The sequence below is a fragment of the Microcaecilia unicolor genome, chromosome 3 (genome assembly GCF_901765095.1).
Source record: "Microcaecilia unicolor chromosome 3, aMicUni1.1, whole genome shotgun sequence".
In the NCBI taxonomy this organism is placed as follows: domain Eukaryota; kingdom Metazoa; phylum Chordata; class Amphibia; order Gymnophiona; family Siphonopidae; genus Microcaecilia; species Microcaecilia unicolor.
In genome coordinates, this window is record NC_044033.1 from 199,629,562 (window position 1) to 199,657,164 (window position 27,603).

At 46.4% G+C, this 27,603-nt stretch overlaps 1 protein-coding gene across 1 annotated transcript; it reads right to left on the reverse strand.

Moving 5' to 3' along the window:
- SHFL (shiftless antiviral inhibitor of ribosomal frameshifting) lies at positions 1–21,826 on the reverse strand. The gene is made up of 9 exons (XM_030197094.1): positions 21,685–21,826; positions 18,434–18,575; positions 17,298–17,347; positions 16,861–16,902; positions 9,341–9,379; positions 6,993–7,148; positions 5,853–5,956; positions 802–950; positions 1–705 (listed from the first exon to the last, which is right to left on the reverse strand). Exons 1-9 carry the CDS (start codon positions 21,712–21,714, stop codon positions 482–484), a joined length of 936 nt encoding a protein of 311 aa, XP_030052954.1. The 5' UTR covers positions 21,715–21,826; the 3' UTR covers positions 1–481.
- Between the last annotated feature and the right edge of the window lie 5,777 nt (positions 21,827–27,603).

Genomic DNA, 27,603 nt, shown 5'->3' on the forward strand with positions numbered 1-27,603 from the left:
AAAAAAACAGAACTTAATAAAGATAACAGTCACCCAGGAGACTGTTATATTAGTATCACTGGAATGATTACTTCCCATAGAAAAAGCTTTTTCGATTGACTTTGTACAGATAAATCTATGTGTCCTCCCAGGCTATATTGTTCCACGAGCATTCTTACTCAAAGCTAAATCATGATAACACAAAAAAAACTTACAAATATATATTAAATTCCCTTTTCCCATCCCAGGACTCAACATATAGCATTAATTTGCAAACAAGTATAAAAAGCAGTTAACCAAAATATAATTCTGCCAGCGACTGGGGGTAGGGTGGGACAGAGTGCTGCCCTACCTTCCTGGCATAGCAGGAAATCTCAAGCCAGCAAACTGCATGCACGCATTCAAAAGAGAAAGGATGCGCAGACTGACCTTCAGCAGCTAGGTTGGTTCCACCACACCTGGCTCCTCTTTTTGCAAGCCCCCACCCCCTTCTCCCCTTCCTTTAGGTGTCGCTGTTGTCTGATTCCGACGAGTTCTCGTCCTCTTCTTGGAGGTCATCCATGATGATGTCATCGAGGTCACCGATATAGAGGCTGCCCTGGCTGAGGCATGTGGCCACGGTGGAGCCGGAGGACACATGGTTGCTGCTTGGATACAAAACCTTTGGTAGGTTGTTCCTTGACCGACTGCGGGGGTGAACGCAGTGGATCCCAGGAATATGAGGCTCTACTCAGAAGGAGAAACAGAAAAGAGGGGGACAAGGTTAGCACAATATATTTATATTACACATAGTTAGCAGGGGAGGGAAGAAACCCCTCTCACCTCTGCGATTGTAACAGTCTTCCGCATAGCAACTGTGCGGGTTGCGGCTCCGGGGCCCTGAGGGTCTGCGTGGTGGGATGATGCGGTCTGGTAGCACTGGGATGCTACAGATATAGCAGGGGCATGGTATCCCCATCTGCGTAAACCCCCTGTGGACAGACAAAAAAAAAGAGAGACCATGAACAGTGCATGCTGCTGCCAGACCTCTGTCACTTAGGACAGCCCAAAGCAAGCCCCGGGTTCAGCCATCTATCACTGTGACTTTACAACTCTCATTTCCCTAAGGAAAGGAAAAAGACTGACACAGTTGGCAAGCTCTTACATAAGTCTTGCCACACTGGGACAGACCAAAGGTCCATGAAGCCCAGCATTCTGTTTCCAACAGTGGCCAATCCAGGTCACAAATACCTGGCAAGATCCCGAAAAAGTTCAACAAGCAGTGGATTTTCCCCAAGTCAATTTAATAATGGTCTACGGATTTTTCCTGCAGGAAGCCGTCCAGACCTTTTTTAAACCCCGCTAAGCTAATCGCCTTTACCACATTCTCTGGCAACGAATTCCAGAGTTTAATTACGCGTTGAGTGAAGAAAATTTTTCTCAGATTTGTATTAAATTTACTGCTTTGTAGCTTCAGCGCATGTCCCTAGTCCTAGTATTTTTGGAAAGAGTAAACAAACTATTCACGCCTAAGCGTTCCACTCCACTCATTATTTTATAGACTTCTATCATATCTCCAAGCTGAAGAGCCCTAGACGCTTCGGCCTTTCCTCACAGCCCTAGAAGCTTCAGCCTTTCAGTGTACCAGTGTCCTTCAGGGAAAGGACAGTGGTACGCTGTGACCTGTCCTCCCAAAGTGCTGCATGAATAATGTATAATCAAAGAAGCTCCCCATCAATGTATATAATCCCACAGTGCCTACACCACTGCTGGCGTTCGATCAACATTCAAACTAGAAATATTTGGTCTGAAAGATAAAATGAACATAAGTACATAAGCACTGCCATATTGGATCAGACCGAAGGTTCACCAAGCCCAGTATCCTGGGCAGAGACCCTGTTAGTAGCAACATTACAGAACGTCAAAGAGTAGCAACATTCCATGTACAATCTCAGAGTAGCAACATTCCACGTAGAACCCCAAAGAGTAGCAAGATTCTAGAATTCTAAAGAATAACAAGATTCCATGCAGAATGTCAAAAAGTAGCAACATTCCATGTAGAACCCCAAAGAGTAGCAAGATTCTAGAATTCTAAAGAATAACAAGATTCCATGCAGAATTTCAAAGTGTAGCAACATTCCATGTAGAACCCCAAAGTGTAGCAAGATTCCATTCAGAATCCCAAGTACATAAGTGTTGCCATACTGGGACAGACCGAAGGTCCATCAAGCCCAGCATCCTGTTTCCAACAGTGGCCAATCCAGGTCACAAGTACCTGGCAAAATCCCAAAACAGTAAAACAGATTTTATGTTGCTTATCCCAGGAATAAGCAGTGGATTTTCCCAAGTCCATCTTAAAAATGATTTATGGACTTTTCTTTTAAAACCCTACAGTTACAGTTTGTTCATTTTATAGTCCGCCGTTTCCCATGAATATAGTTCACAGCGGATTACAGTAAGATTCTAGAGCACAATAAATAGTCTAGGAAGTTACATATTATAAATGCAAAAAATACTTTAACCTTAAAACAGTATAACATACTAATAATAATTACAAAAAAAAAAAAAGACAGAAAGCAGCTATGAATGAAATTATTTCTTTTTCACATAGATCTGAAACAGTAGTGTCTTCAGACCTTTCTTAAATATGGTATATTGGTAATATTTTATTTTAATGGTTATTTTATTTAATGGAAGAAGTAACTAACTTGTTAGTCTCACATACACAAGGATTGACTCGGGCTGCACATACTGCAGCAGGACATTTTTATCCACTCCTACCCTAGCTGAGATAATATTAACCATCTCTCTGACCTCATGTGCACCTTTCTTTAATCATCTAATTTAGTCACCTTATTTTCTGACTCCTCTTACTCTCTTACCTATCTATAGGTTCCATCTTTGCTTATACCCTACACTGTCTATTAAAATGTTCTATACGTATTGTGTTAACATGTACGTAGTCTACTATGCCATACTTTGTATTGTTATTTGAATTCCTGAGTTAATTAAATGTTGAGTGAAGAACTATTTTCTCTGATTTGTTTTAAATTTACTATTTAGTAACTTAATTGCGTGCCCCTTAGTCTCTGTATTTTTTGAAAGAGTAAACAAGCAGGTTACATCTACTTGTTCTTAACTCAGTATTATCATTAGGGAATTATAAGTTTGGGGAGGGGGGAGAAGAGATTAAGGGGCAAAGTTATGACCCAGACTCCTGTTAAGATGTGCTATTTTACTATTAACCCTAGTTACTAGTCTCATTGCATAAAATGGGACCTGTGCTAAATAGCAGGAGTTATTTTATCTTAACGGTAGTCTACATTTCTAGAGCGCTACCAGGGTTATGCAGCGCTGTACAAAAACAAAGAAGGACAGTCCCTGCTCAAAGGAGCTTACAATCTAAAGGACAAGAAGGACAAAAAGGACAAGGAGTGCAGACAATCAAAAATTGGATTTCATGGTCTAAATTTCATGGGGTAGAGGTACAATGGTTAGGTGCCAAAGGCGACATTGAAGAGGTGGACTTTGAGTAGGGATTTGAAGATGGATAGGGAGAGGACTTGGCGTATGGGCTCGGGGAGATTATTCCAGGCATAGGGAGAGGTGAGGCAGAAAGGACGGAGCCTGGAGTTGGCGGTAGTGGAGAAGGGTACTGAGAGGAGGGATTTGTCTGTGTGATCGGAGATTACGGGTAGTGGCGTAAGGGGAGATGAGGGTAGAGAGGTAGTGAGGGGCTGCAGATTGAGTGCATTTGTAGGTTAGTAGGAGGAGCTTGAATTGTAAGCGGTATCTGATCGGAAGCCAGTGAAGTGACTTGAGGAGAGGTGTGATATGAGCATAACTGTTTTGGCGGAAGATAAGACGCGCAGCCAAGTTCTGAACGGATTGAAGGGGGGACAGATGGTTAAGTGGGAGGCCAGTGAGGAGTAGGTTGCAGTACTCAAGGCGAGAAGTGATGAGAGTTTGGGTGGTGTGCACAGAGAGGAAAGGGCAAATTTTGCTGATATTGTAGAGAAAGAAGCGACAGGTCTTGGCTGTCTGCTGGATATGGGCAGAGAGAAGGAGAGAGAGGAGTCGAAGATGACTCCAAGGTGCGGGCAGATGAGACGGGGAGGATGAGGGTGCCATCGACTGAGATAGAGAGAGGAGAAGAGGGTTTGGGTGGAAAGACAATGAGCTCAGTCTTGGCCATGTTCAGTTTCAGGTGGCGGTTGGACATCCAGGCAGCGATGTCGGATAGGCAGGCCGATACTTTGGCCTGGGTTTCTGCAGTGATGTTTGGTGTGGAGAGATAGAGCTGGGTGTCGTCGGCATAAAGATGATATTGGAAACCATGAGATGAGATCAGTGAGCCCAGGGAGGAGGTGTAGATTGAGAAGAGAAGGGGTCCAAGGACAGAACCCTGAGGAACCCCAACAGAGAGTGGGATGGGGGTGGAGGAAGATCCATGAGAGTGTACTCTGAAGGTACAGTGGGAGAGATAAGAGGAGAACCAGGAGAGGACAGAGCCCTGGAACCCAAATGAGGATAGTGTATCAAGAAGTAGATTATGATTAACAGTATCAAAGGCGGCGGATAGGTCAAGGAGGATGAGGATGGAGTAGTGACCTTTGGATTTGGCAAGGAACAGGTCATTACAGACTTTAGTTTCTGTTGAGTGTAGAGGGCGGAAACCGGATTGAAGGGGGTCAAGGATGGCATGAGAGGAGAGAAAATCTTAGTGTGGTGTTTCTGGTAACCAGATACTGTGATGTCATAATGCCTCATTCCACCAATAAGAGCCAACCTCATCAGTGATGTCACAATGGCTGTCCTATAGTTGGCTCACTTCTGATATTTATTTTATTTTTTTTAATTTTTGTTACATTTGTACCCTGCGCTTTCCCACTCATGGCAGGCTCAATGCGGCTTACATGGGGCAATGGAGGGTTAAGTGACTTGCCCAGAGTCACAAGGAGCTGCCTGTGCCTGAAGTGGTGTCATAATGCCTCATTCCACCAATAAGAGCCAACCACGTGATGTCACAATGGCTCGATTGTCCTATACTTGGCTTTCTGATATTGTAATGTCATAATGCCTCATTCCACCAATGCCTAAGAGCCAGCCTCATCAGTGATGTCACAATAACTTGATTACCCTGCACTTGGCTTTATTACATAACAGCAGTAATTCCGATTTCTAGAGATTTATTTTTTTCTTTAATTAAGGAGGGACGTTATCAACGTGGGTTACCATTAAGATGCGTTTACTGTTAATCCCAGTTATTAGTAACTAGGTCTCATTGCATAAAATTTGACCTGTGGTAAAATAACAGGACTTAGTGGTAAAATAACCCGCCCACGTTGATAACTTCCCCCCTAAGCTGCTTACATGGCATCAATTGGAAGAGAATATTCTAAAACCCCTCATCCATATTAACTCCAACTTTACCTTATCCCTAACAGTGCCAACAAGAAGCCCTGGGCTAACCCTGATTATTTATGAAACATTTTAAATTTGCAAATTATTCCTCATGAAAAACACATCTCTGTACGAGCTCCAAATAAAACTTGTTAATGACTCAAATCACCAAGAACAAGAGATTTGAAATGATCCCGATTAATCAGATGATCTGTGAGTAGTCACTGGTTGGGGGGGGGGGGGGGTATGAGGTTGCTGAGAAAGGACATGGTGATATCACAGTGTAAAAGGAAAGACGGGTTGCTATCAGGAAATGAAGGTCTCTGTTTACTGTTCTTAAAAAATAAGAGAGAAAAAGAAAAATGACCCATGACGTGACGCTGAATTTCTCAGCACTATGTCAGAGCTTACCAGGGAGAAAATAAACAGAGAAAACACTAAATGATGGAAACAGATTTTTACAACCATAATCAGTTTTTTCTTTCTGTTACCTGAACATCCGGTTACAGGAGGGGCAGCGGAATTCAGCCAGGCCCCACATCTTGTCCAAGGGAACGGGGTCATACTTCCGCTTGCACTTGAAACAGCGGGATACCTGTGGTGGGAATGAGGGAAGGACAACCTTGCTGAGTACACACACAGCCAGAAAAGAAAATGACATCCTGGCTGACACTTTGGGATGCGAATTCAAGTCTCATTTTCTGCAATCTCAGAGCAGAATCAATTTATATCCTACCTTCCCAGCTGTACCAAAGTGGGCAACAGCAAACTGAATTCAAGTTACAAACCAGTATGCAATACATAATCATAGTATATGTTTGCGGCACCCAGTCATAGTAGCCCTGACAAAACAGCCTTGTAACAAATAGCCCTTGCCAAAATGGCCCCTCCACAAAACAACCCTTGACAAAATAGCCCCTAAGAAAAAAATAACACATCACAAAAAATATAATAAACTACAACTGAAATCTTCACTGATAAAGAATGCTACCAGCATTCAATTACATAAAGCATACATAAATGAACAAAATTCTATAGCTACAAACTGGTATTCATGATCTGTTCTGCTATTTAAAGAAACTATTCTTCCATCAACATATATTCTGGGCAGCCTGATCGGGCCCTTTTGTCTTGCGGCTAACTTGTCAAGGGTTATATTGTGGGCAGGCTGTTTTGACAGTGGCTGTTATCTCAGGGACTATTATGTCGGGAGCTTTCTTTGTTTGGAGCTTTTTTGTCGGGGCTATTTTGACCAGGTACCATGTTTTGCTTATTTACTTAGTTGAAAATATATATGCCACACTAGCTCACATTGTAGGTGGGGTACACATAAAAAAAAAAAGTTGAGTTCAGCTTAGCTAAAACTTCCTTAAAGGAGTAACATCTCACCCTAACGACCTTTGCCTTGAAGGCCAGAGGCATGAAGTTGCTCCTTTGCCACTCACAACGGGACAAGCCCCTTCAGCTTGCCCCTTTGGCGGTGACACGTCTCTGGAGTTGGGTCAACTCATCACCCTAACCTGGAGCTGGAAACTGGTCTGGAAACAGGACCCAAGTCCAAACGGGTAAAAACAACCAATGATAATCCTTCTTCTTTTCCCCTGCATGTTCTGGGCCTGTCTCTCCCTTACCTGCTTCCTCTCTGGTACTCTCCTCCACCACATGCTGTCACACTGCTTGCAGGCAAACTGCTTGTCACAAAAGGGGATCAAGTTCTTGTTGGCATTGTTGAACATTTTGACATTGTTCTCTGTCAGGGGAAGGACTTTCAGCTGGTCTGCAATCTCCTGAGGGCACCAGCAGATGAGAGAAAGAAAAGTTAGAGGCCGCTGAATCATCCCTTTGCAGCCTCCCCAAGCCCATCAAATTTCAGGTTCCCCTCCACCCTTGAAACAGAATAGCCTAGGTTGAGCTACTCTGCCATTGAGGCGACCTGAGGTAGGGTTGTGTGCTGTAAAACCGGGACTGGCCAGGTTGGCTCTCGTGATCTGGCGCAATGCCCATGGCCCAGCCTGGATCATGGCATGAGCCAGCATGGCACACTCCACTCTGCAGTGGGAGTTGTGAAACCCTAGGAATAGCAATTGGGAGGACAAGCATGTAAGTCATCCGGTCGTTACACAGATTACTTCCTACTTGATCTCTGGCCTTCCGGCAGCTAAGGATCCTTTCTGCTTGTCCCAGACTGGTTACTATGCTGTCCCCATTACTCTCCACCTCTTCAGAGCCTCATCTCTGTTCTACAGTTTCCTTTCCTCTGAATAAGGTTCCCCTTCAGTGCATTATGTACACCTTTGAGGTATCTGAATGTTTCGCTCATATTCCCCCGGTCTCTCCTTTTCACTAAGGTTTACACATTTAAGGTCCTTATGTTTCAACTCATAGGGCTTTTGCTGTACCTTGTAACACTTTGGTATCGCTCTCTGGAGTGGCTCCAGCCAGTCTATATCCTGTATGAGATACGGCGTCTAGAATGTGAAGTTATCAACGTAGACTACCGTTAAGACAGGTTATTTTACCACTAAGTCCTGTTATTCTAGCACAGGTCACATTTTATGCAATGAGACCTAGTTATTAATAACTGAGATTAACAGTAAAATAACACATTTTAACGGTAACCCACGTTGATAACATCCCTCTTTATTTAAAGAAAAAATACATCTCTAGAAATCGGAATCACTGCTACTATGTAATAAAAGAAAGCCAAGTGTAGGGTAATCAAGTCATTGTGTCATCACTGATGTGGTTGGCTCAGGCATTGGTGGAATGAGGCATTATGACATCACAATATCAGAAGTGAGCCAACTATAGGACAATCGAGCCATTGTGACATCACTGATGAGTTTGGCTCTTACTGGTGGAATAAGGCATTATGACATCACAATATCAGCTCTGGTTACCAAACACCACACTAAGGGGGGGACGTTATCAACGTGGACTACCGTTAAGATAAAATAACTCCTGCTATTTTAGCACAGGTCCCATTTTATGCAATGAGACTAGTTACTAATAACGGGGGTTAATAGTAAAATTAATAAAATGAGTAAAATTAACTGGGGTTAATAGTAAAATCTTAACAGGACTCTGTGTTGATAACTTTGCCTCATTAACGGCCTGCAAAGGGGTAACATCTCCTCCTCCATTCTGCTGGTTATACCCCTCTCTGTGCACCCCAGCATTTCTCCAGTTTTGGCCAGGCATCACATTTTTCTGCTACCCCATGGTCTCTCTCCTGGTCGATACACATCAGTTCTTCACCCCCTAGTCATGTACAGTCCCTTTGGATTTCTGGCCCCCACAAATTCAAGACGCTACTTTTTGCACTGAATTTCAGATGTGAAGCTTTCTTAGGTCTCTTCTCCTTCTTCATACATCCTCTGGTGGGCCCACTCTCTTGCAAATCTTGGTGTCATCCAGGAAAGGGGAGAACGTCTGTTCAAACCCCTACACAATATCACTCATAGGGATGTTGGGGAAACCCTGCCCCAGGACCGAATGCGAGGTGCTCCATTACTAGGGATGTACCCTTGGGTTCTGTTTTCATTTCCAAAAAAATTATGCACATACAGGACAGGCATTAAATCCAACTGATGTCTACAAAACCTCTGAATTAATGTGAATTAATGCATTCATTTCTGAAATAAGCTAAAAAATGTGCAAAACTTGGCAAAAAAAATCTGAAAATGATGCATAAACCACATTTTCTAGGCACACCGCTCTGTCTCCTCCATCACCCTCTGTCTCCTATCATTTGTCCAGTTTCTAAATCCACTGCCCCTTGTGGGACTCACCCAAAGGCCTCTGTTTATTCATGTGTTTTCCTGTGCAAGACAGTATTAAACCCAAGTAAACCAGCTACCCAGACGTTCGAGTGACGCTCATCCCAGTAAGTGTATGCACAGAACTAACCCATCCGGACACAGGGCTGAAAGGGTATTCACTTTTCATACAGGGCATTTAATCTGGAAAAATGTTTCACCTGGATGTCCTTGTCCTGATCCATCTTTTTTTGGGATTTCTGGAAGAAAAGAGGAACATGGGACAAAAGAATAATTATTGGATTGCTAGAAGAACGGGTGATGTCCGATAGTGTTTTCAGACAAACCCTGTAGTGGTTGTATAATAAAATAATCAGAGGAATACAGAGATTACACAAGAATATTAAAACAAAATTACTGAACAATATACAGGGGGGATCAGATAATAATGTGAATTGCAGTGATACAGGGGACACACAAGAACATTATAACAGCAACATTGAACAGTAAACAGTGGGGGTTGGATAATAACGTAAATCAGAGTGATACCGAGGGCATATGGGAAAATAATAACAGCAATATCGAACAGTATACAGCAGGGGTCGGATAATAACGTGAATCAGAGGGATACGGGACAGGGGCACACAGGTACATTATAACAGCATTATTGAACAAGACACAGTGGTTCGGAGGGGGTACCGAATGGATAGGCACATTCTGCTCTTTTGTTTAACATCTTTTTAGTACCATTGTGTCGGGTGCTTAAATATTTAGGAGTGGAAGATTTTTTTCCCCCAATAACGGTGTGGGGTATTGATTTGACAAGTCAAATTTCAACATACATGATAGCTACTCGATGGAGGCAAACAGATTGGCTTTGAATCTGAACAAAATTGAGATAATGATTGTGGGACAAACGAGGGATGATAGACAGCCTCAGTCAGTGACAAGTGTGTGGTGTGGAAATGCAGATCAGGAATGAGATGAAATTATTGGGGGTGGGTTTTTGGATGCACATCTTACTATGGAACCTTAGATTACTGGTGACATTGGTACATCATTTGCTCAATTACATTTGTTATATCGGCTGAAACCAATGCTGACTTCTGATTTTTGCACTGTTTTGCAAAGCATGGTCATATCGAGGATAGATTATTGTACCTCTTTACACCTGGGGAAACCAGTTGTGAAAATTGCAGATACCTGCCGTGAGGGTGGTTATGGGCAGTGTGTTTTTTCTAGCAAAAAAGATGCCGGTACTCAAATGCTAGGCCACCCTTCAGGAGTGGGGTGATCACTGAGGGTCCCATCCCATAATAGCCAGGCCCCCTGCAACCAGTCACAGAATCTATGACAACACAGAATTGGTGTGTAGAACCTGAGCTCTATCATTAAAACTTGGGTTCCACGCAGTGGTGTGCTGGTAAATGTTTAACAACAGGCTCTCTCCCCGGTCCACCTCTGTGCCCCCTCCACAATTGCAGAGCTGGCTATAGCCGGGTAGAGAGCCTGGGGGGGGGGGGGGGGGGGCAATGCATTACTCCAGGAAAAAAAAAATTAAATGATCCCAGGTTCCAATCTAATTCATGTTTAATGTGGGATAAAATGCCATAAATAAGTAAATAAATATAAACTTTTAATGTTGAGCACCTGATTCTCAAAGTGGACATATTCCAAACACTATAACGAAAATAAAATGATTTTTTTTCTACCTTTGTTGTCTGGTGACTTTGTTTTTTCTGATCATGCTGGCCCAGTATCCGATTCTGCTGCTATCTTAACTCCATTTCCAGGGCTTCCTTTCCATTTATTTCTTTACTTTTCCAGGATCTCCCCTTCCACCTTCTTCTGTGGCCAGTATATCCTCCATCTACTTTTCCACCATATCCAGTGTCTCCCCCTGATCTCCCCTTCCACTTGGCCTCCTCTCCAGCATCTTCTCTTGATGTCTCTTTTCACATGGCCGATCGCCTCCTCTCCAGCATCTTCTGCCAATCTCTCCTTCCATCCACCTCTCTCTAACGTCTACCCGCCTCCTCTCCAGCATTTCCCCAATGTTTCCTTCCAGCCACTATTCCGTTTGGGTAGAGGGTGGAATGGGGGAGGGAAGGAGGAGGTGTTAAGATGCTTGTATCCTACATGCCGGGGTGGGGTGGACATGGTGGCAGCTGTGAAGGTGCAATCCAGTGCAGCAAGCTTTAGGTGCCCCTACACTTATCCCCTCTCTTCCATCACCGTCTCTTTCCTCCCTTCTGTACAGCACCCTCTATTTTCACTCCTCTGACCAGTATATTCTCTTTCATTTTCTCTTACCCCCCTCCGCCCAGGATTTCCTCTTTCCCTCACCTCCATCCAGCACCTCTCCCTGACATCCTACTCCCCCCTCGTATGCAGCATTCCTCCTTGTCCTTCTCTCCTTTCCATGTCAGCATCTCCCCTATATCCCTACTCCTCCCATGTGCAGCATACCCCTTCTCGGTCCTCAACCCTGTGCAATGTCCAGTACCCCCCTCTGTTTTTTCATTCCCCCTTGTCCACCATCTCCCCGTCTTCCTACTCACCTCATGTCTAGCATCATCCAATATTCCCTCCCTCTTCCAAGCCAGCAATTGCCCTCACTCAACCCCTTTAGAGGCCTGTCCCCTTCCATCCAGCTGGATGGAGTGTTAGGGAGAGATGCTGGAGGGGAGTGAGAGAAAACAAGAGAGAATATACTGGGCAGAGGAGTGAAAATAGAAAGAGGGTGCTGAACAGTAGGGAGGAAAGAGAAGTGCTGGAAAAGGGGGGAGAGTTAGCAAAAAACAAACAAACTATGAAATAATAGAATGCTCCTCCTCCCCCTTCCATCCAGTGTCTGTCCCTAACCCTCTTCCACCTAGTGTGTGCCTCCTCTACTTTTTCCATCCAGTGTGCACTCTTTCCCCTTTCATCCAATGTCTGCCCCCTTTCTCCCTTCTCGCTCCCTGTTTTCCAGAGTCTGTCCCTTCTCTCCCACCTTCCTTTCACCATCTGTCCCCTTTCTAACCCATCTCACTGACTTTTCCTTCCAGCACCTGCCCTTCTCTCTGACCATTCCTTCTAGTATTTGTCCCCTCTATCACTCCTTCCATCCAGCACCTGTCCCTTCCCACTCTCCATTCTTCCATTCAGTAACTGTCTCTTCCAGATCTCCCTCCTCCCCCTTTTTTCTGACCCTTTCTTTCAGGATCCCATCCAGCCCCTCTCTTCCTCCTTCCAACCAGCATGTGTCCCTTCCCTCTCTCACTCTGACCCTCCCATCCAGCTCCTGTCCCCACTGCCGTCTTCCCCTTTCCTTCCAGCATCCGACCTCTTTCCCTTCCCCTCCCTCCGACACCCCACTGCTGCTAATACTTCATCTTTGACTACTCCAAAGTAGAGCAATCGCGGAGCCACACTGTGCAGATTCATGGCTGCTAGTCCCTCCCCCTCCGACGTCATTTCCTGTTCCAGGGCAGCTGCGAGTCTATCTAGTGCGGATCCGCGACAGCCGACAATAGTTGTACTTTGTTTTGCTGCCGTAGTGCCGTTACCACTGCACTGAAGCAGCAGCAGCGGAAGGGAAGAGAGGTGGGTTCGTGGCCATGACAGTACTAGGACAGATCTGAAGGGAGAGAGCCCGGGGGGGGAGGGGGGGGGAAGAAGAAGTGGAGAGAGATAGAACGCTTTGAGCAGGGAAGGGAGAGTAACGCATTACCACCGTGTTGCGCCGCCCCTGGGAGCCGGCTCGCCTGCCGGAACAACCGGCTCACAACAGCTTTAAAAATTTAACAACCGGCTCTTGCGAGCCGGCTCCAGCACACCACTGGTTCCACGGGTCAATTTTAGCAGACAATGGAAAAGGTGCCGGTACTCAGTACCCCCAAGTACCCCCTCAAAAAAGCCCTGGTTATGGGGCTCTCACAGTGTGAGCCTATCACTCCCGCTTTGAAGCATCTGCACTGGCTGCCTGTGCAATATAGGATTCATTTGAAGATTTTGTATTTTCTCCATCATGTTGCGTATGGCAAGATTGCATGGTATTTTCAGTCCGTGATCAAGTTGTTTCTATCTGCAAGGGGGCTGAGATCTGACTTCCCAAAAAACTGGCAACCAATCTATATACAGTGGGGGAAATAAGTATTTGATCCCTTGCTGATTTTGTAAGTTTGCCCACTGACAAAGACATGAGCAGCCCATAATTGAAGGGTAGGTTATTGGTAACAGTAAGAGATAGCACATCACAAATTAAATCCGGAAAATCACATTGTGGAAAGTATATGAATTTATTGCATTCTGCAGAGGGAAATAAGTATTTGATCCCCCACCAACCAGTAAGAGATCTGGCCCCTACAGACCAGGTAGATGCTCCAAATCAACTCGTTACCTGCATGACAGACAGCTGTCGGCAATGGTCACCTGTATGAAAGACACCTGTCACAGACTCAGTGAATCAGTCAGACTCTAACCTCTACAAAATGGCCAAGAGCAAGGAGCTGTCTAAGGATGTCAGGGACAAGATCATACACCTGCACAAGGCTGGAATGGGCTACAAAACCATCAGTAAGACGCTGGGCGAGAAGGAGACAACTGTTGGTGCCATAGTAAGAAAATGGAAGAAGTACAAAATGACTGTCAATCGACAAAGATCTGGGGCTCCACGCAAAATCTCACCTCGTGGGGTATCCTGATCATGAGGAAGGTTAGAAATCAGCCTACAACTACAAGGGGGGAACTTGTCAATGATCTCAAGGCAGCTGGGACCACTGTCACCACGAAAACCATTGGTAACACATTACGACATAACGGATTGCAATCCTGCAGTGCCCGCAAGGTCCCCCTGCTCCGGAAGGCACATGTGATGGCCCGTCTGAAGTTTGCCAGTGAACACCTGGATGATGCCGAGAGTGATTGGGAGAAGGTGCTGTGGTCAGATGAGACAAAAATTGAGCTCTTTGGCATGAACTCAACTCGCCGTGTTTGGAGGAAGAGAAATGCTGCCTATGACCCAAAGAACACCGTCCCCACTGTCAAGCATGGAGGTGGAAATGTTATGTTTTGGGGGTGTTTCTCTGCTAAGGGCACAGGACTACTTCACCGCATCAATGGGAGAATGGATGGGGCCATGTACCGTACAATTCTGAGTGACAACCTCCTTCCCTCCGCCAGGGCCTTAAAAATGGGTCGTGGCTGGGTCTTCCAGCACGACAATGACCCAAAACATACAGCCAAGGCAACAAAGGAGTGGCTCAGGAAGAAGCACATTAGGGTCATGGAGTGGCCTAGCCAGTCACCAGACCTAATCCCATTGAAAACTTATGGAGGGAGCTGAAGATGCGAGTTGCCAAGCGACAGCCCAGAACTCTTAATGATTTAGAGATGATCTGCAAAGAGGAGTGGACCAAAATTCCTCCTGACATGTGTGCAAACCTCATCATCAACTACAGAAGACGTCTGACCGCTGTGCTTGCCAACAAGGGTTTTGCCACCAAGTATTAGGTCTTGTTTGCCAGAGGGATTAAATACTTATTTCCCTCTGCAGAATGCAAATAAATTCATATACTTTCCACAATGTGATTTTCCGGATTTAATTTGTGATGTGCTATCTCTCATTGTTACCAATAACCTACCCTTCAATTATGGGCTGCTCATGTCTTTGTCAGTGGGCAAACTTACAAAATCAGCAAGGGATCAAATACTTATTTCCCCCACTGTATATAAAACTCACCCTCAACGTTCTATTTGCACTGATGTCACTGAAGCTAGGTTTGTAAGTTCGAAGCTCTGAAGCCACACAAAATCACAGTCTCTGGGCCCCGCCCTCGCGTCAAATGTTATGACGTTGAGGGTGGAGCACATTCTCACCTCCAACGTTCTACTGCACTGTAGCTCTGCTCCGCCCTCGCGTCAAAACGCGATGACGTCGAGGGCGGGGCACGTTACTCTATCGGTTCCTACTGCAGGGGCATTGACATGATGCTAAAATCTTCTGTTTCGGCAGGTCAGTGAGGTGGGGGGGCCTTCGGAGAGGGGGGAGTGCCGGCGACCGGTGGGGGTGGAAGGGGGTGCACTGGCAACACACACATCGGGGGGAAGGGAACGGTGACGGACGCTGGGGGGTGTGCCAAAAGGGCCAGGGTGAGAGGACATTCGCAGGGAGGCTGCAGGGGGGCAGCGACACAATATAATCGCTGGCTGGCTGGACGGGTGGGGGGGGGCAGGAGACACACCTAAATCGCAGGGTGGCTGCAGGGGGACAGGGGACACAGGAAAATCACTGCCTGGCTGCACGGGGGGGGGGGGGGGGGGCAGGGGACACAGGACAATCGCTGCGTGGCTGCAGGGGGGCCAGGGGACACAGGACAATAGCAGGGTGGCTACAGGGAGGGCAGGGGAGATAGGATAATCACTGGGTGGCTGGAGGTGGGCCACGAGACAGACAACAAATGCAGGGTGGCTGGAGGGGGGCAGGGAATATAGAACACTCACTGGGTGCCTGGAGGTGGCGCAGGGGACACAGGAAACTCGCTGCGTGGCTGCAGGGGGGCATACAACACTCACTGGGTGCCTGGAGGGGGCGCAGGGGACACAGGAAACTCGCTGCGTGGCTGGGGGGCAAGGGACAGAGGAGACTCGCAGGTTGGCTGCAGGGGGGGCAAGGGAGAGAACGCCATCAGTGGGTGGCTGCAGGGGGGCAAGGGAAAAAGTATAATCGCTGGGTGGCTGGAGGGGGAGCAGGGGAGAGAGGAGAATCACACGGTGGATACAGGGGAGCCACAGGAGACACACTCGCACCCAGCAGTCTCACTCTCTCTCACACACACACACTCGCACATTCACTCTCACTGTCTCACACACAGTCAATCTCACACATACTCTCTCAAACATACACACTACAAGGAAAACCTTGCTAGCGCCCGTTTCATTTGTGCCAGAAACGGGCCTTTTTTTACTAGTTCATTGATAAGCGTGCAGTATGCTTGCACACAGGTAGCAGCTTTCTCGGTTGCAGGTCCTGAATTGTGGAATGCACTGCTTAGTCATCTGCGCTACTGTCCCAATGCAGGACATTTGAAGAAGTTTCTGAAGATTCATTTATTTATTTATTAGGATTTATTTACCACCTTTTTGAAGGAATTCACTCAAGGCGGTGTACAGTAAGAATAAATCAAACATAAGCAATAGACATACAGCAGTAAAAATATTCAAATAACAATACAAAGTATGGCATAGTAAAATTACTTACAATGCCAACACAATACTTAATAGAACATTTTAATTGCTAGTGAAGGGTGAAGCAAAGATGTAACATATAGATAAGTAAGAGAAGTAAGGTGACTAATTTAAAGAAAGTTGCACATGGGGGTCAGAGAGATGGTTAAATATTATCTCAGCTAGGGTAGGAGTGGATAAACTTTGTTCAGGCCTTTTAAAATGTTTTGCGTCGACTTTTTAAAAAGTTTCTGGTTGGTTGGGAATCAGTGGGTATTGTCATTGTTTGTGTTATATGCAAATTTGTGAATGTTACGTTGTTACCCGCTTAGGTTTAGGCGGGATATAAATTTTATAAGTAAAATAAATAAATAAGATACAGGAGGGGACAGATAATGTGAATTGTGTGTGTGTGTGTGTGGGGGGGGGGGGGGGTGTACCGAGGGTAGGATTATTGAAAGAAGACACTGTGGGGGCAGGGAATGTTGTGGCAGACTTTCAGATAAGGTATCGGGGGGGGGGGTGAACCCACCTTTTTTTCCTCTTCCTCTTTTTTCAGCTTCTTCACCACACCCTGTGGGGGAAAAATACAAAAATCAGTCTCTTCCTGGACAGCCCTAAGTCACCAGTGAGACCTGCACCCATATGTGCCTGATGTTGAGCAGATGTGGTACATCTGTCTGAAGGCAGTGGTGTCAATTAAAACACGACAATGAACACCTGGCTGTCCCCTGTTCCAGCTCTCCTCTCCCAACCCTGTGCAAAGTCGCTTCAAGCAGAGGGTCAATATCAGCAAACATTTTTGCCAGAAAAAAAAAGGGAGGGGTGGAAGGGGAGGATGCCTGGAATGAACCAAATGTGTACTTTGTCTTAGCTCTTTGGGTCGGGCACCCTTTAGAGTCATGTTTGTAAGCCCTGTGCTCCTAAGGGAGTTTGAGTCTGATAAGAACACCTATAAATGAATCTTACCTGGGCTATCGGGTCATTCTTCAAGGTGTCCGCTTCATCACTGTCCATTTCTAAATCAACAACATGAGTGTTATGATTATTAACATCCTTTATCTACACTTTCTCTCTCTCCCTCGTTACCAGCTTGTTTCTTCCCATATCACCTCCCATTCACTTTCTCTTAAAAACAGACTCACGCCTGAGTGGTACAAAGAGAGGAGCCGGAGGGCGAGAAGGCTTAGGATAGAGAAGAGGGAGGGATGGGGGAGATCTTGGGATAAAGAGGAGAAAGGAATTAGGAGAGGGAGGGATGGGGCAGTGAAGGGACAGATGTCTTAGGAAAAGGAGGAGAAAGCAGTTAGAACAGTGGGCAGATGGGGGGAAATGGAGGGAAAGATCTTGGAATAGAGAGGAGAGTGGAGTTAGAAGAGTGGAAAAGGCAGGGGGATGTGAAAGAAAAGAGAGAGCAGAGGGACAGGGGAAGTAGTGGGAGAGATATCTTAGGTCAGGGAGGACAGAGAAGAGTGGATGGATGGGGGAGGTGAGGTGAGAAGAGGGGAGGGACAGGGGAGGGAGAGACATCTTAGGATGGGGAGGAGAGAGGAAGAAGAGTGGATAGATGGGGGGGTGAGGTGAAAAGAAGGGAGGGACAGGGGAGGTAGTGTGAGAGATGTCTTAGGATGGGGAGGAGAAAGGAGTTAGATGAGCGATGCATGGAGGAGGGGAGGGACAGGAGAGGTAGTGTGAGAGATGTCTTAGAACAGGGGGGAGAGAGGTTAGAAAAGAGGATGGATGGGGGAGGGGAGGACAGAGACGAGGGGAGGGACATGGGAGGTAGTGGGAGAGATGTCTTAGGATGGGGAGGAGAAAGGAGTTAGATGAGCGATGCATGGAGGAGGGGAGGGACAGGAGAGGTAGTGTGAGAGATGTCTTAGAACAGGGGGGAGAGAGGTTAGAAAAGAGGATGGATGGGGGAGGGGAGGACAGAGAAGAGGGGAGGGACATGGGAGGTAGTGGGAGAGATGTCTTAAGATGGGGAGGAGGGAGGAATTAGAAGAGCAGATGGATGGGGGGTTCTGGGAAGGAGCACCCCAACATGTACCCAACAATGTTGTGATGAGCACCCCTCTCCCCACCCCTTGGAAGGATGTGCTCACCCGTGTTTCGGTCCTTGTACAAGATAATGTATTTGCAAACCATGTCATGATTGTTTGCAAACCTCCTCATCAGGACCACGGCCTTCTCCACGGTCACCTTCCCATGGAACTTCTCACGCAGCCTCCGCACACTCTTCTCCAGCTGTGGGGAGAGGGGAAGGAGAAATGCTTTTAACAGGAACCACGTTTACCTTTCTGCTACTTAGCCAAAAGAGAACAAGGCTGATGTCAATACGCCCTTGTCCCACAGTTGGACCACTTACTGACTTGACCTCACCCCTTTCCCCTTCTTCAGCACAAAATGGGTCCTTTCAAGAACAGCAATGGAGAGCCCCTTCCCCTAAATTGAGTAGCCCCTCGAACCTTAACTGTCCGGCTACTAAATGGAGAGTCTGGACCACTAGAACCCCTTTAATATAATCAGGCAACATATTCTGTCCTGCAGAATGCCTTACAAACTCATCATGGTAGCCCGAACAAAATGGGGAGGAGGGAGGGTGCAGAGTGTCCCAGCTGCAACCAGAGACAATCTATAGCATAATTTTTAAGAAGTCTTGAGTAGGGGTGGGGATAATATTTTTATGTAATTTTGTGTACGTGTCCCTACTTTGCATCATTTGATAGATGCAGTTCACAGATTGAAATAAATAAAAATATAAGGCTGGCCATGAAACCAGCCCACCAACAGAGAATAGGAAAAGAATACACCAGGTCATTTAGAATCAGAAGATGCAGCTAAAGGGGGCTTATGGTCTCCTGGTGTCAGAGAAATAGGATTGGAATGAGTCCTGACACCATCCAGAATTGAAGAAAGTTGGGCACTGGGAAGTCACTGAGAATCAGAGAAAGACTGGAAGCACCTCAGCATCTAGAGTTATGTTGAGATAAGACTAGAAGGGATCTCGGGAAGACATTTAGAATCTGGGAAAGATGAGACTGGAAGGGCTCCAAGAGGTCATGCGGAGTTGCACAGAGATAGGGCTGAAAGAAACCCCAGAAGGTCCTCTGGAGTCATATTGAGACAGGGCTGGAAGGGACCCCAGAAGATCACCTAGAATCAGAAAGGTAAGACTAGAAGGGCCCTCAAGAGATCATGTAGTTATACAGAGACATGGCTGGAAGAGACCCAAGGATGTCATCCAGAGACATAGAGAGGGTTGGAAGAGACTGCAGGAAGTCATCTAGAGTCAAAGAGAGAGAGAGAGGGTCGGAAGGGACCCCAGGAAGTCATCTACAGTAGAGGGTTGCACGGGAATGGGGACTGCGAGATTCCTGCAGGTATGGAAGAAGTTGTCATGGGATTCCCACAGAGATGGAAGAAGTTGCCAAGTGATTCCCGCAGGAGTGTAGTCAAAATCTCTGACAACTCCAGATTGAGGCTTGGAATGCACTGAGAGGCAACTGGAGCACCAGAATAAGGCTTGGAACACTCAATGGTTGAATAGTGAATATCATTGAAAAAACCACAGGAGGTTGTTGGAGTTGGGGGGAAACAGAGGGCTGCGAGCAAGTAAATAATAGCGTCGACTCCTGCGGGTAAGGGTGGGAATGGAGGAGATTAGTTGTGGAGATGGATTGAATCTTAACAGGTATGGGTTAGATTCCATTGGGGTGGGTGAAATTTCTGTCTCTATGCCACTCTCTAATCAAGAGTCATACAGAGCGATAGGGCTGGAATTTGGGACACCAGGAGATCAATGAGTCATAGAGAGAGAAAGAGGGCTGGAAGGTACCCCAGGAAGTCATCTGGAATAAAAGAGAGAAATGGGGCTGGAACATGGGACACCAGATCATCTGGAGTCACAGAGAGATGAGACCCCAGGAACTTATCTGAAGTCAGAGAGAGAGGTAGGGCTGGAAAGGACTCAGGAGGTCATTTAGAGTCATAGAGAGAAAGAGGGCTGGAAGGGATGGCAGGAGATCAAAAGGACTCCGTGAGATCTTCTAGTCATATAACACTACTTTCTTACTCATCTATATGTTACAACTTTGCCTTACCCTTCACTACCCATTATAATGTTCTATTACGTATTGTGTTGTCATTGCCAGTAGTATACCATGCCATATTTTGTATTGTTACTTGAATATTTTACAGCTGTAATTGCCTATTGCTCATGTTTGATCTATTCTTACTGTACACCGCCTTGAGTGAATTCCTTCAAAAAGGCGGTAAATAAATCCTAATAAATAAAATAATAAATATAAGGCTGGATGGGACCCTGCGAGATCTTCTAGAGTCATATAGGGCTGGAAGGAACTCCAGGAGGTCATCTACAACCAATATATATAGAGAAAGAGGGGACTGGAAGAGACCCCAGGTAGATTAAGACAGGGCTGCATCTCAGGAGGTGATCATACAGAGCCTGGGAAGGATGGGGCTGGAAAGGACATCAAGATGTAACTGATTCTAAATCCAGCCCCCCCCCCCCCCCTTCAGACAGGATCCTCTGCACATAATCTATCTCAGGTAGATGTATCTGCAGAGATGATAATCCCCCTATTTTACTCCAGCCTCTTTGAGGACTGCATCACCCTCACAGTCTGAAAGGTGGCTGCGCAAGTGACCTCGGGGAAAGTGGTAGAAACTGACATATGGCATTGAGAGATTGAGTTGCAGGAGAAATCCATTTCTCAGACCAGTTGCCTGACCTTCAGGAGATACCATAATGGCAAAATGTCATACCTTAAGAGCCAGATGCAACTGCCACTGCAGTGTGCAAGGCAAGAGACATCTGTGTAGGGTGGGCAAAATATTGGGGGGGGGGGGGGGGGATAAGGGGATGCTTCATAGCTATTTCCCTGAGCTTCCCTGCCTGTATCACCCCAAGATACATGGAGGGGGTCCCTGTGTCCAGCTAGTACCCCCCCCCACTCCCCACCCCATCATGACCATGTGCATTGGGGCCAGGCTATGGCTTTGAAACCCCCTTTTTTGGGGACCTGGCCATTGGGTAGGGGGTATTCAGTAGCTCTGCTGTAAATGCGGGATCGTGGTTCATTTTGGAGGGTCACTGGGTCTGTCACAACAGGCGTAGTGGTGAGAACTAGCTCCTCCTTGAGGAAGGGGGGGGGGGGGTCAGGAATGGAGAATTCTCTGATCTCTATCTACCCCCTCTTCCTCTATCTCTGGCTGTCTCTCCTCCCTGCCTTCATCTTTGGCTGTCTCTTCCACTCTCTCTCCGGCTGTTTTTTCCCCTCGCCTCTCCCTCTATCTTCCCCCACTCTTTGGCTATCTCTCGTCCCCCCAGTACCTGCACCGCCTCCTCCATGCTCTCATGCATGTTCGCCGGCTGCAGGATGGGCCGCTGGAGCCCCGAGCTCGGTGCAGGTTGACGACCGGAACGGGCGACAGGTCCCTCCCGCGCCGGAGATTGCTCTTCCCTTTCCCCTTCCCCTTCCCGCCGCTGCTTTCGCTTTCGCTCTCTCTGGCTCCCGGCCGAGGCCGGAGCGTGGGCGACACCTGGTGGCGGCAGAGGGCAGTGCAGGGAGCCTGGCTGCCCAACATCGGGGCAGAGAGAGAACAGCTGTCTGTGCTGTGTTCATAGTTGGCTAACACAGCACCCAGGACAGAGAGGAGGGCAGCAGAGCCTGGCAGGATGGCGATGGGTTCTGGTGTGGAGATCCTGGGCTGTGTCAATGAGGAAGGCAGCAATGCAGTGAAACCTGACAGTACGGTACCCGGGCTGGCAGCGGCCAGGGTGGCACAGACTGTTACCAGTCTGCAATGATCCAGTCAGGGGGTGCTCATGGGAACAGGGCAGTAACTGGCAGGACTGGTCTTAGCCATGATTGGGAGGGTCCCCAAAGTTTACTGGAAGACTATATCAGCAAGAGACACCCAGAGGCATAGGAGCCGGCGCTGTGGGTGCTTGAGCACCCTCAATATTGAGAAAATTCCTTGTATGTGTCCAGGAAGGGGTTATTTCCATTGGGTTTAGCACCCCCAATAATTTTGAAAAGTTGGCTCCTATGCCCCGAAGGGAATGCACCTGTGATGAACTAGGAGTCTTCTGCATCTTCAGACAGGCGTAGGGAGCCCAGGGCAGTTACCTTAGTTGCACCCCACCCCCCACACCAGCCCTGGCTACTGGGGCAGAATGTCTTGCTGCGGGCAGGTGCGGTGATGGAGTGCTTTGTTTCAGGCAGTGACTGGGGGCATCAGAGATAAATGTTACCAAATTAACCACAAAGAATCAAGTACGTAAGTATTGCCATACTGGGACAGACCAAAGCATCCTGTTTCCAACAGTGGCCAATCTAGGTCACAAGTACCTAGCAAAATCCTTTAACACATTTTTTGATTAGCTGGGGGAGGGGGGTTTAAGAGAATGAGAAAAAAATGAAATTTTGCCAGAAACTATAAGGGACTTAAAAAAATTCTGAAGGGGGTAGGGGCAGGGAGGAGACTGATGGATAGGCAGTGCATTGGCGAAGGTAGTCTGCCCCCTGTCACTGCCTGCAACAAGGGAATCAGCCCCATTTGCTGTCCTGCCTAAGGCACTGCCTGGGGGGGGGGGGGGGGTTGCTATACCATCAGCAAAACTCCCTGCCTGGAGCAGTTAATCTTAGTCCCTGATTGAAAGAAAACACTGCCCAGAACAGGTCACAACCCCAGATGACGAGACTCCTCCCAGAGTCCCAGTCACTCCCAGAGCAAAGCTTTCACAGACCAGTAACAAGCAGCACTGCCTTGGCTACTGCCCAGCTGCAGGAAGTCTGTCCAGTCTGTCCATATCAGGAATGGGTCCCCGTGACACTTTTAGCCACCCTGCAGAAAGGTACTCTGCCCCACATCTGGGCATCTCTGGTCTAGCCCATGTGCCAACCTGCTCTATCAGATACAGGAAGTGGGGGTAGCGCCCTTTAATGCTGGGATAGCCAAACAGTGTTTGGAAAGAGAACTGGGGTACAAAGTTCGTTCACTGCAGAAGTTCGCCAAACAAACAGATGCTGGAGGTAAAGATTAACCTGTTCCTGGAGACCCTGGAGTTTCCTCTCCAATCATACCAGTAACAAGTACCTCCCCCCCCCCCCACACACACACTTTCCTACACATGAACAACTGAGTGGAGTGTCCATGAAAACTCAATTAAAATACCATATTTTACTTACATAGTAACATAGTAAATGACGACAGATAAAGACCTGTATGGTCCATCCAGTCTGCCCAACAAGATGAACTCATTTTACAGGGTATGTGATACTTTATACCCGAGTTTGATTTGTTCTTGCCATTCTAAGGGCACAGACCATAGAAGTCTACCCAGCACTGTTCTTGTACTAAGTTCTGGAGCTAACGTTGAAGCCCCTTAAAATTTACACTCCAGGGCATAGATTGTAGAGTCTGCCCAGCTCCCATTTTGTTTCCAAATTACCGGCGTCACCACCCAATCTACACTAAGATTCCGTGGAACCATTCCTTCTAAATAGGATTCCTTTGTGTTTATCCCATGCATGTCTGAATTCCATTACCGTTTTCATATCCACCACCCACTCCGTGAAAAAATACTTCCTGATATTAGTCCTGAGTCTGCCCCCCTTCAACCTCAATTCATGTCCTCTAGTTCTACCGCCTTCCCGTCTCTGGAAAAGGTTCGTTTGCGGATTAATACCTTTCAAATATCTGAACGTCTACTTAGATCAAATTTTAAATCAGTTAGTTACAGCCTAATTAGAATTGTTGTTTTTGAAATAGGCCATTCTGAGCATATCTCTCGCTCCTGAGGTCTCTGTTCAGCAGTCTGTGCTGTATTCATGCTTTAGGCATCTTGGGGAGTTGCTGTCTCCCCTTCCCCTCCCCCTGAAGTCTCTGCCAAACTGCGTGGGTGTCTCGGCGTGCTGCCATGTTTTCCTCCAAGGTTGCTGTTCGTCTGTCATCGGATGTTGCTGTTTCCCCTTTCCCTCACCCTGAAGTCTCTGTTCAGCAGTCAATGCTGTATTCAAACTTTGGGTACCCCTTCCTCTCCCCCTGAATTCTGCTGAACTGTGTGAGTATCTCAGGGTGCTGCTACGTTTCCTCTAATCCTCTGTGCAGTGGTCTGCGCTGTATTCATGAGGTCATAACTGCCTAAGGACATAAAAAGCAGTTCAGAAGGAAGTGACAAAAATGATATTGGGGTCACAGAAGAGATTTGAAGACCTGGATATGAAGACCCTAGAGGAGAGGGTGTAATGGAAGATGTAAAGGATTGCTTTTCAACCCTGCTTTGATCGATAATGAACTCTGAAATCTTCTGTCTTTGACCAAAAGTAACTTTCCTTGTAAATACAAAAACAAGTTGGAAGATAAGAATTAATTTGGTATGCAAAGGGGAGGATGGTTCTTGTTTTTGGAAGTTCAGCTCTTATCATCAGCTGGATGATGTAAGGACCAGTGATGATTGTATGTATAGTGTATTATTGCTTCTTTTCCTGGTCTAAGAACTCTTAGCATTGCTTAGATGTAGAGACCAGTGATGTAGTGATTGTTTATATAGCTAATCATTGTATGTATATAGCTAACCATTGTATATATCTTAATCATTGTAGATTTTAGCACCTCTAATAAAGGTTTCATTTATCTAATACGAATCCAAAAGAATCCAAGGTAATTATTGAGTAGTGTGTGTCAGTGAGACAGGCTGTAAATCCATAGCAGTACAGAGGGGGACATGGGAGTCGGCCCTGTCGCATATACAGAGTCAGTGACAGAACCGGGGATTAGAATTGCGGCACAGAGAGATAAAGTGACTCACCCTGAAATCACACACAGAGAGTCATTGCAGGACATAGAAGTTCTGATTCCTGTTCTCTGACCCATACACTGACCTCTGACCCACTTCATGTAGTGGCCCCTGTCCTTAAAGGCATAGGCGCCCCATATAAGAGGCTTGGGGAGGCTGGTCTGCAAATGTTTCACTCCCTCCCGCTGCATTGCTGCTACCGGACACACGCTCATATACAAAGATAGAAGAGCACAGGACCCGGCTCTCTGCAGCGCCACTAGCGTTTCTTATGCCGGTCCCGGAAGTTTACATCGGAAGAGGCAGAACCATCACAGGAAGCACTAGCGACGCTGTAGAGTCGGGTCCCGCGCTCTTCTATCATTGCTTATTAGCGCGGGACCGGTGGCAGAGATACAAGAAGAAGGAACACTGAAGTGCTGCAGTTGCAGGTGGCAGTGAATAGGTGGGGAGGAACAGGAACTGCAGCCGACTTCACACAAGATGGGGCAACAGCCAGTGACGAACCGAGATGCGCAGGGTAACGGTTACCGCCACCCCCTCAGGCCCGACAGGAGCCAGCTGACCGGCGCAGACACAATCCCCGATCTGCGATCCAGTTGCCGAAGCCAAGGCACCGCCAATACAGCGAACGTACAGGCGATCAAATCAATGCAGAAAACCGGCGGAGGTGGTGTTGGAAAAACGGAAGGTGATAGCTAACGGCTGGGAGGGACTGAATAGTGATGGAGAGTAGAGGAGAGAGACAATGGGCATTGCAGGCACTGCTGGATGATAGGGGTATGAGGTATGTGAAGAAACAGAGGAGATATTGGTTACAGGGAGAGACAGAGAGGAGGTGAGAGAGGTAGAAGTAAAACTGCATGGGGGGGAGAAGGGGCAATGCTGGATGGTGGGGGTAAGGGAAAGAGACAGAGATGAGATACTTTATGGTGGCAGGGGTGAGAGAGAGACAAGAGAGGGGATGCAGGATGGCAGGTGTGAGAGAAAGGTAATGCTGGATGGTGGTGGGAGAGTGAGAGAAGATACTGGGTTGCAGGTGATAGAAATAGAAACAGGAGATGCTGGATGACAGGGGTAGAGAGGGGAGATGCAATGTGGATGGTGGTGGGAGAAAGAGAGACAGGAAACATGCTGGATGGCAGGTGATAGAAACAGAAAAGGAGGAGATGCTGGATGGCAGAGGTAAGGAGAGAGGAGACGCTGAATGACAGTGGGAGAGATGAAGAAGCTAGTGAAAGACTGAGGAATAAGAGAAAGGAGAATGGTAGGGCCAGAGTGAGGAAAAGAGATGAAAACTTGTAGGTAGGTGCAGTAAAAAAAAAAAGGGAGATGGAAGACACGATAATATGAGTGAAATCTGAATGGCTAGGTAACAAAATATGGAAGAAAGCTGAAAGGAACAGATAAGTGTTGATTTTAGTTGTTATGGAAGAGGTGAAGAAGACAGAAGAGAAAAAAATGGCACTTGGACAGGAGACCCATGGAAAGAGAGTTAAAAGAAAACAGAGAAGCAGTAACCAGAGACCAGGACCAACACAATTAGAACGGGCAGATAGCAAAGGTAGAAAAAAGAATTTTATTTTAAATTTAGGATGAAGTAATGTGGCAGCCATGTTAGTCCACTTTAAAAGTTAATAAATAGTTACAAAAATTAAAAAAAAAAAATAAGGTGACACCTTTGTATTGGATTAAATACATTGTTGTGACTAGCTTTCGGAGATCAAAACCTAATTCTCCAGGTCAGGACAGTATGCTCGTTCTGACTTAAAGGAGTTTTTGGCCTCTGAAAACTAGCCAAAAAGTCAAATAAGAAGATATCAGCATATTTTTTGGTTTTGTTTTATTTGCTAATTTTGGTCGTTAATAAAAGGAGCTCATTGTGAACACTATCCACCCTAAAAGGGTGTTTTGTGGCTCTACATGAGAATTGTGATATTATGATCCCTTGTTTCAATATTGTTGACGGTCTGGGTGGTATATTGGTGTATTAGGTTCTGCCCAGTGTAATATTTATGGTACAGTAAGGTTATGAGTGTGTTTTTGCACAAAGTTGTGCATAGTGTTTTGCAGTTGAGCAATTGTGGTTAGTATATGCTTTGAGCAACCACTTTATTCTTTGACATATGATACATATCTAATATCTAAATTTAATAAAAGGTATTAATTGTGATTATTTTATTTTTACTTATTTTTTTTCTGTGTGTTGTCAGACAATTATGGATGTAAACCCCGCCCCTTTCGCCACCGACCGCCTATGCTTAAAGGCCTACCTAACCAACTTCTGTAGTGTGGAAATGCATGGATGTTCCTTAATTATCCTCTTAAAAAGCCTCAAGAAGTGTTTTTATAGAAAGGTGAGACTCCACGGCACGACAGATCTGGCGATCAGCTGTGCCGTGCCACATGTGGAGATCAGATTCAAGTACAAATGATAAATTTGTGGAA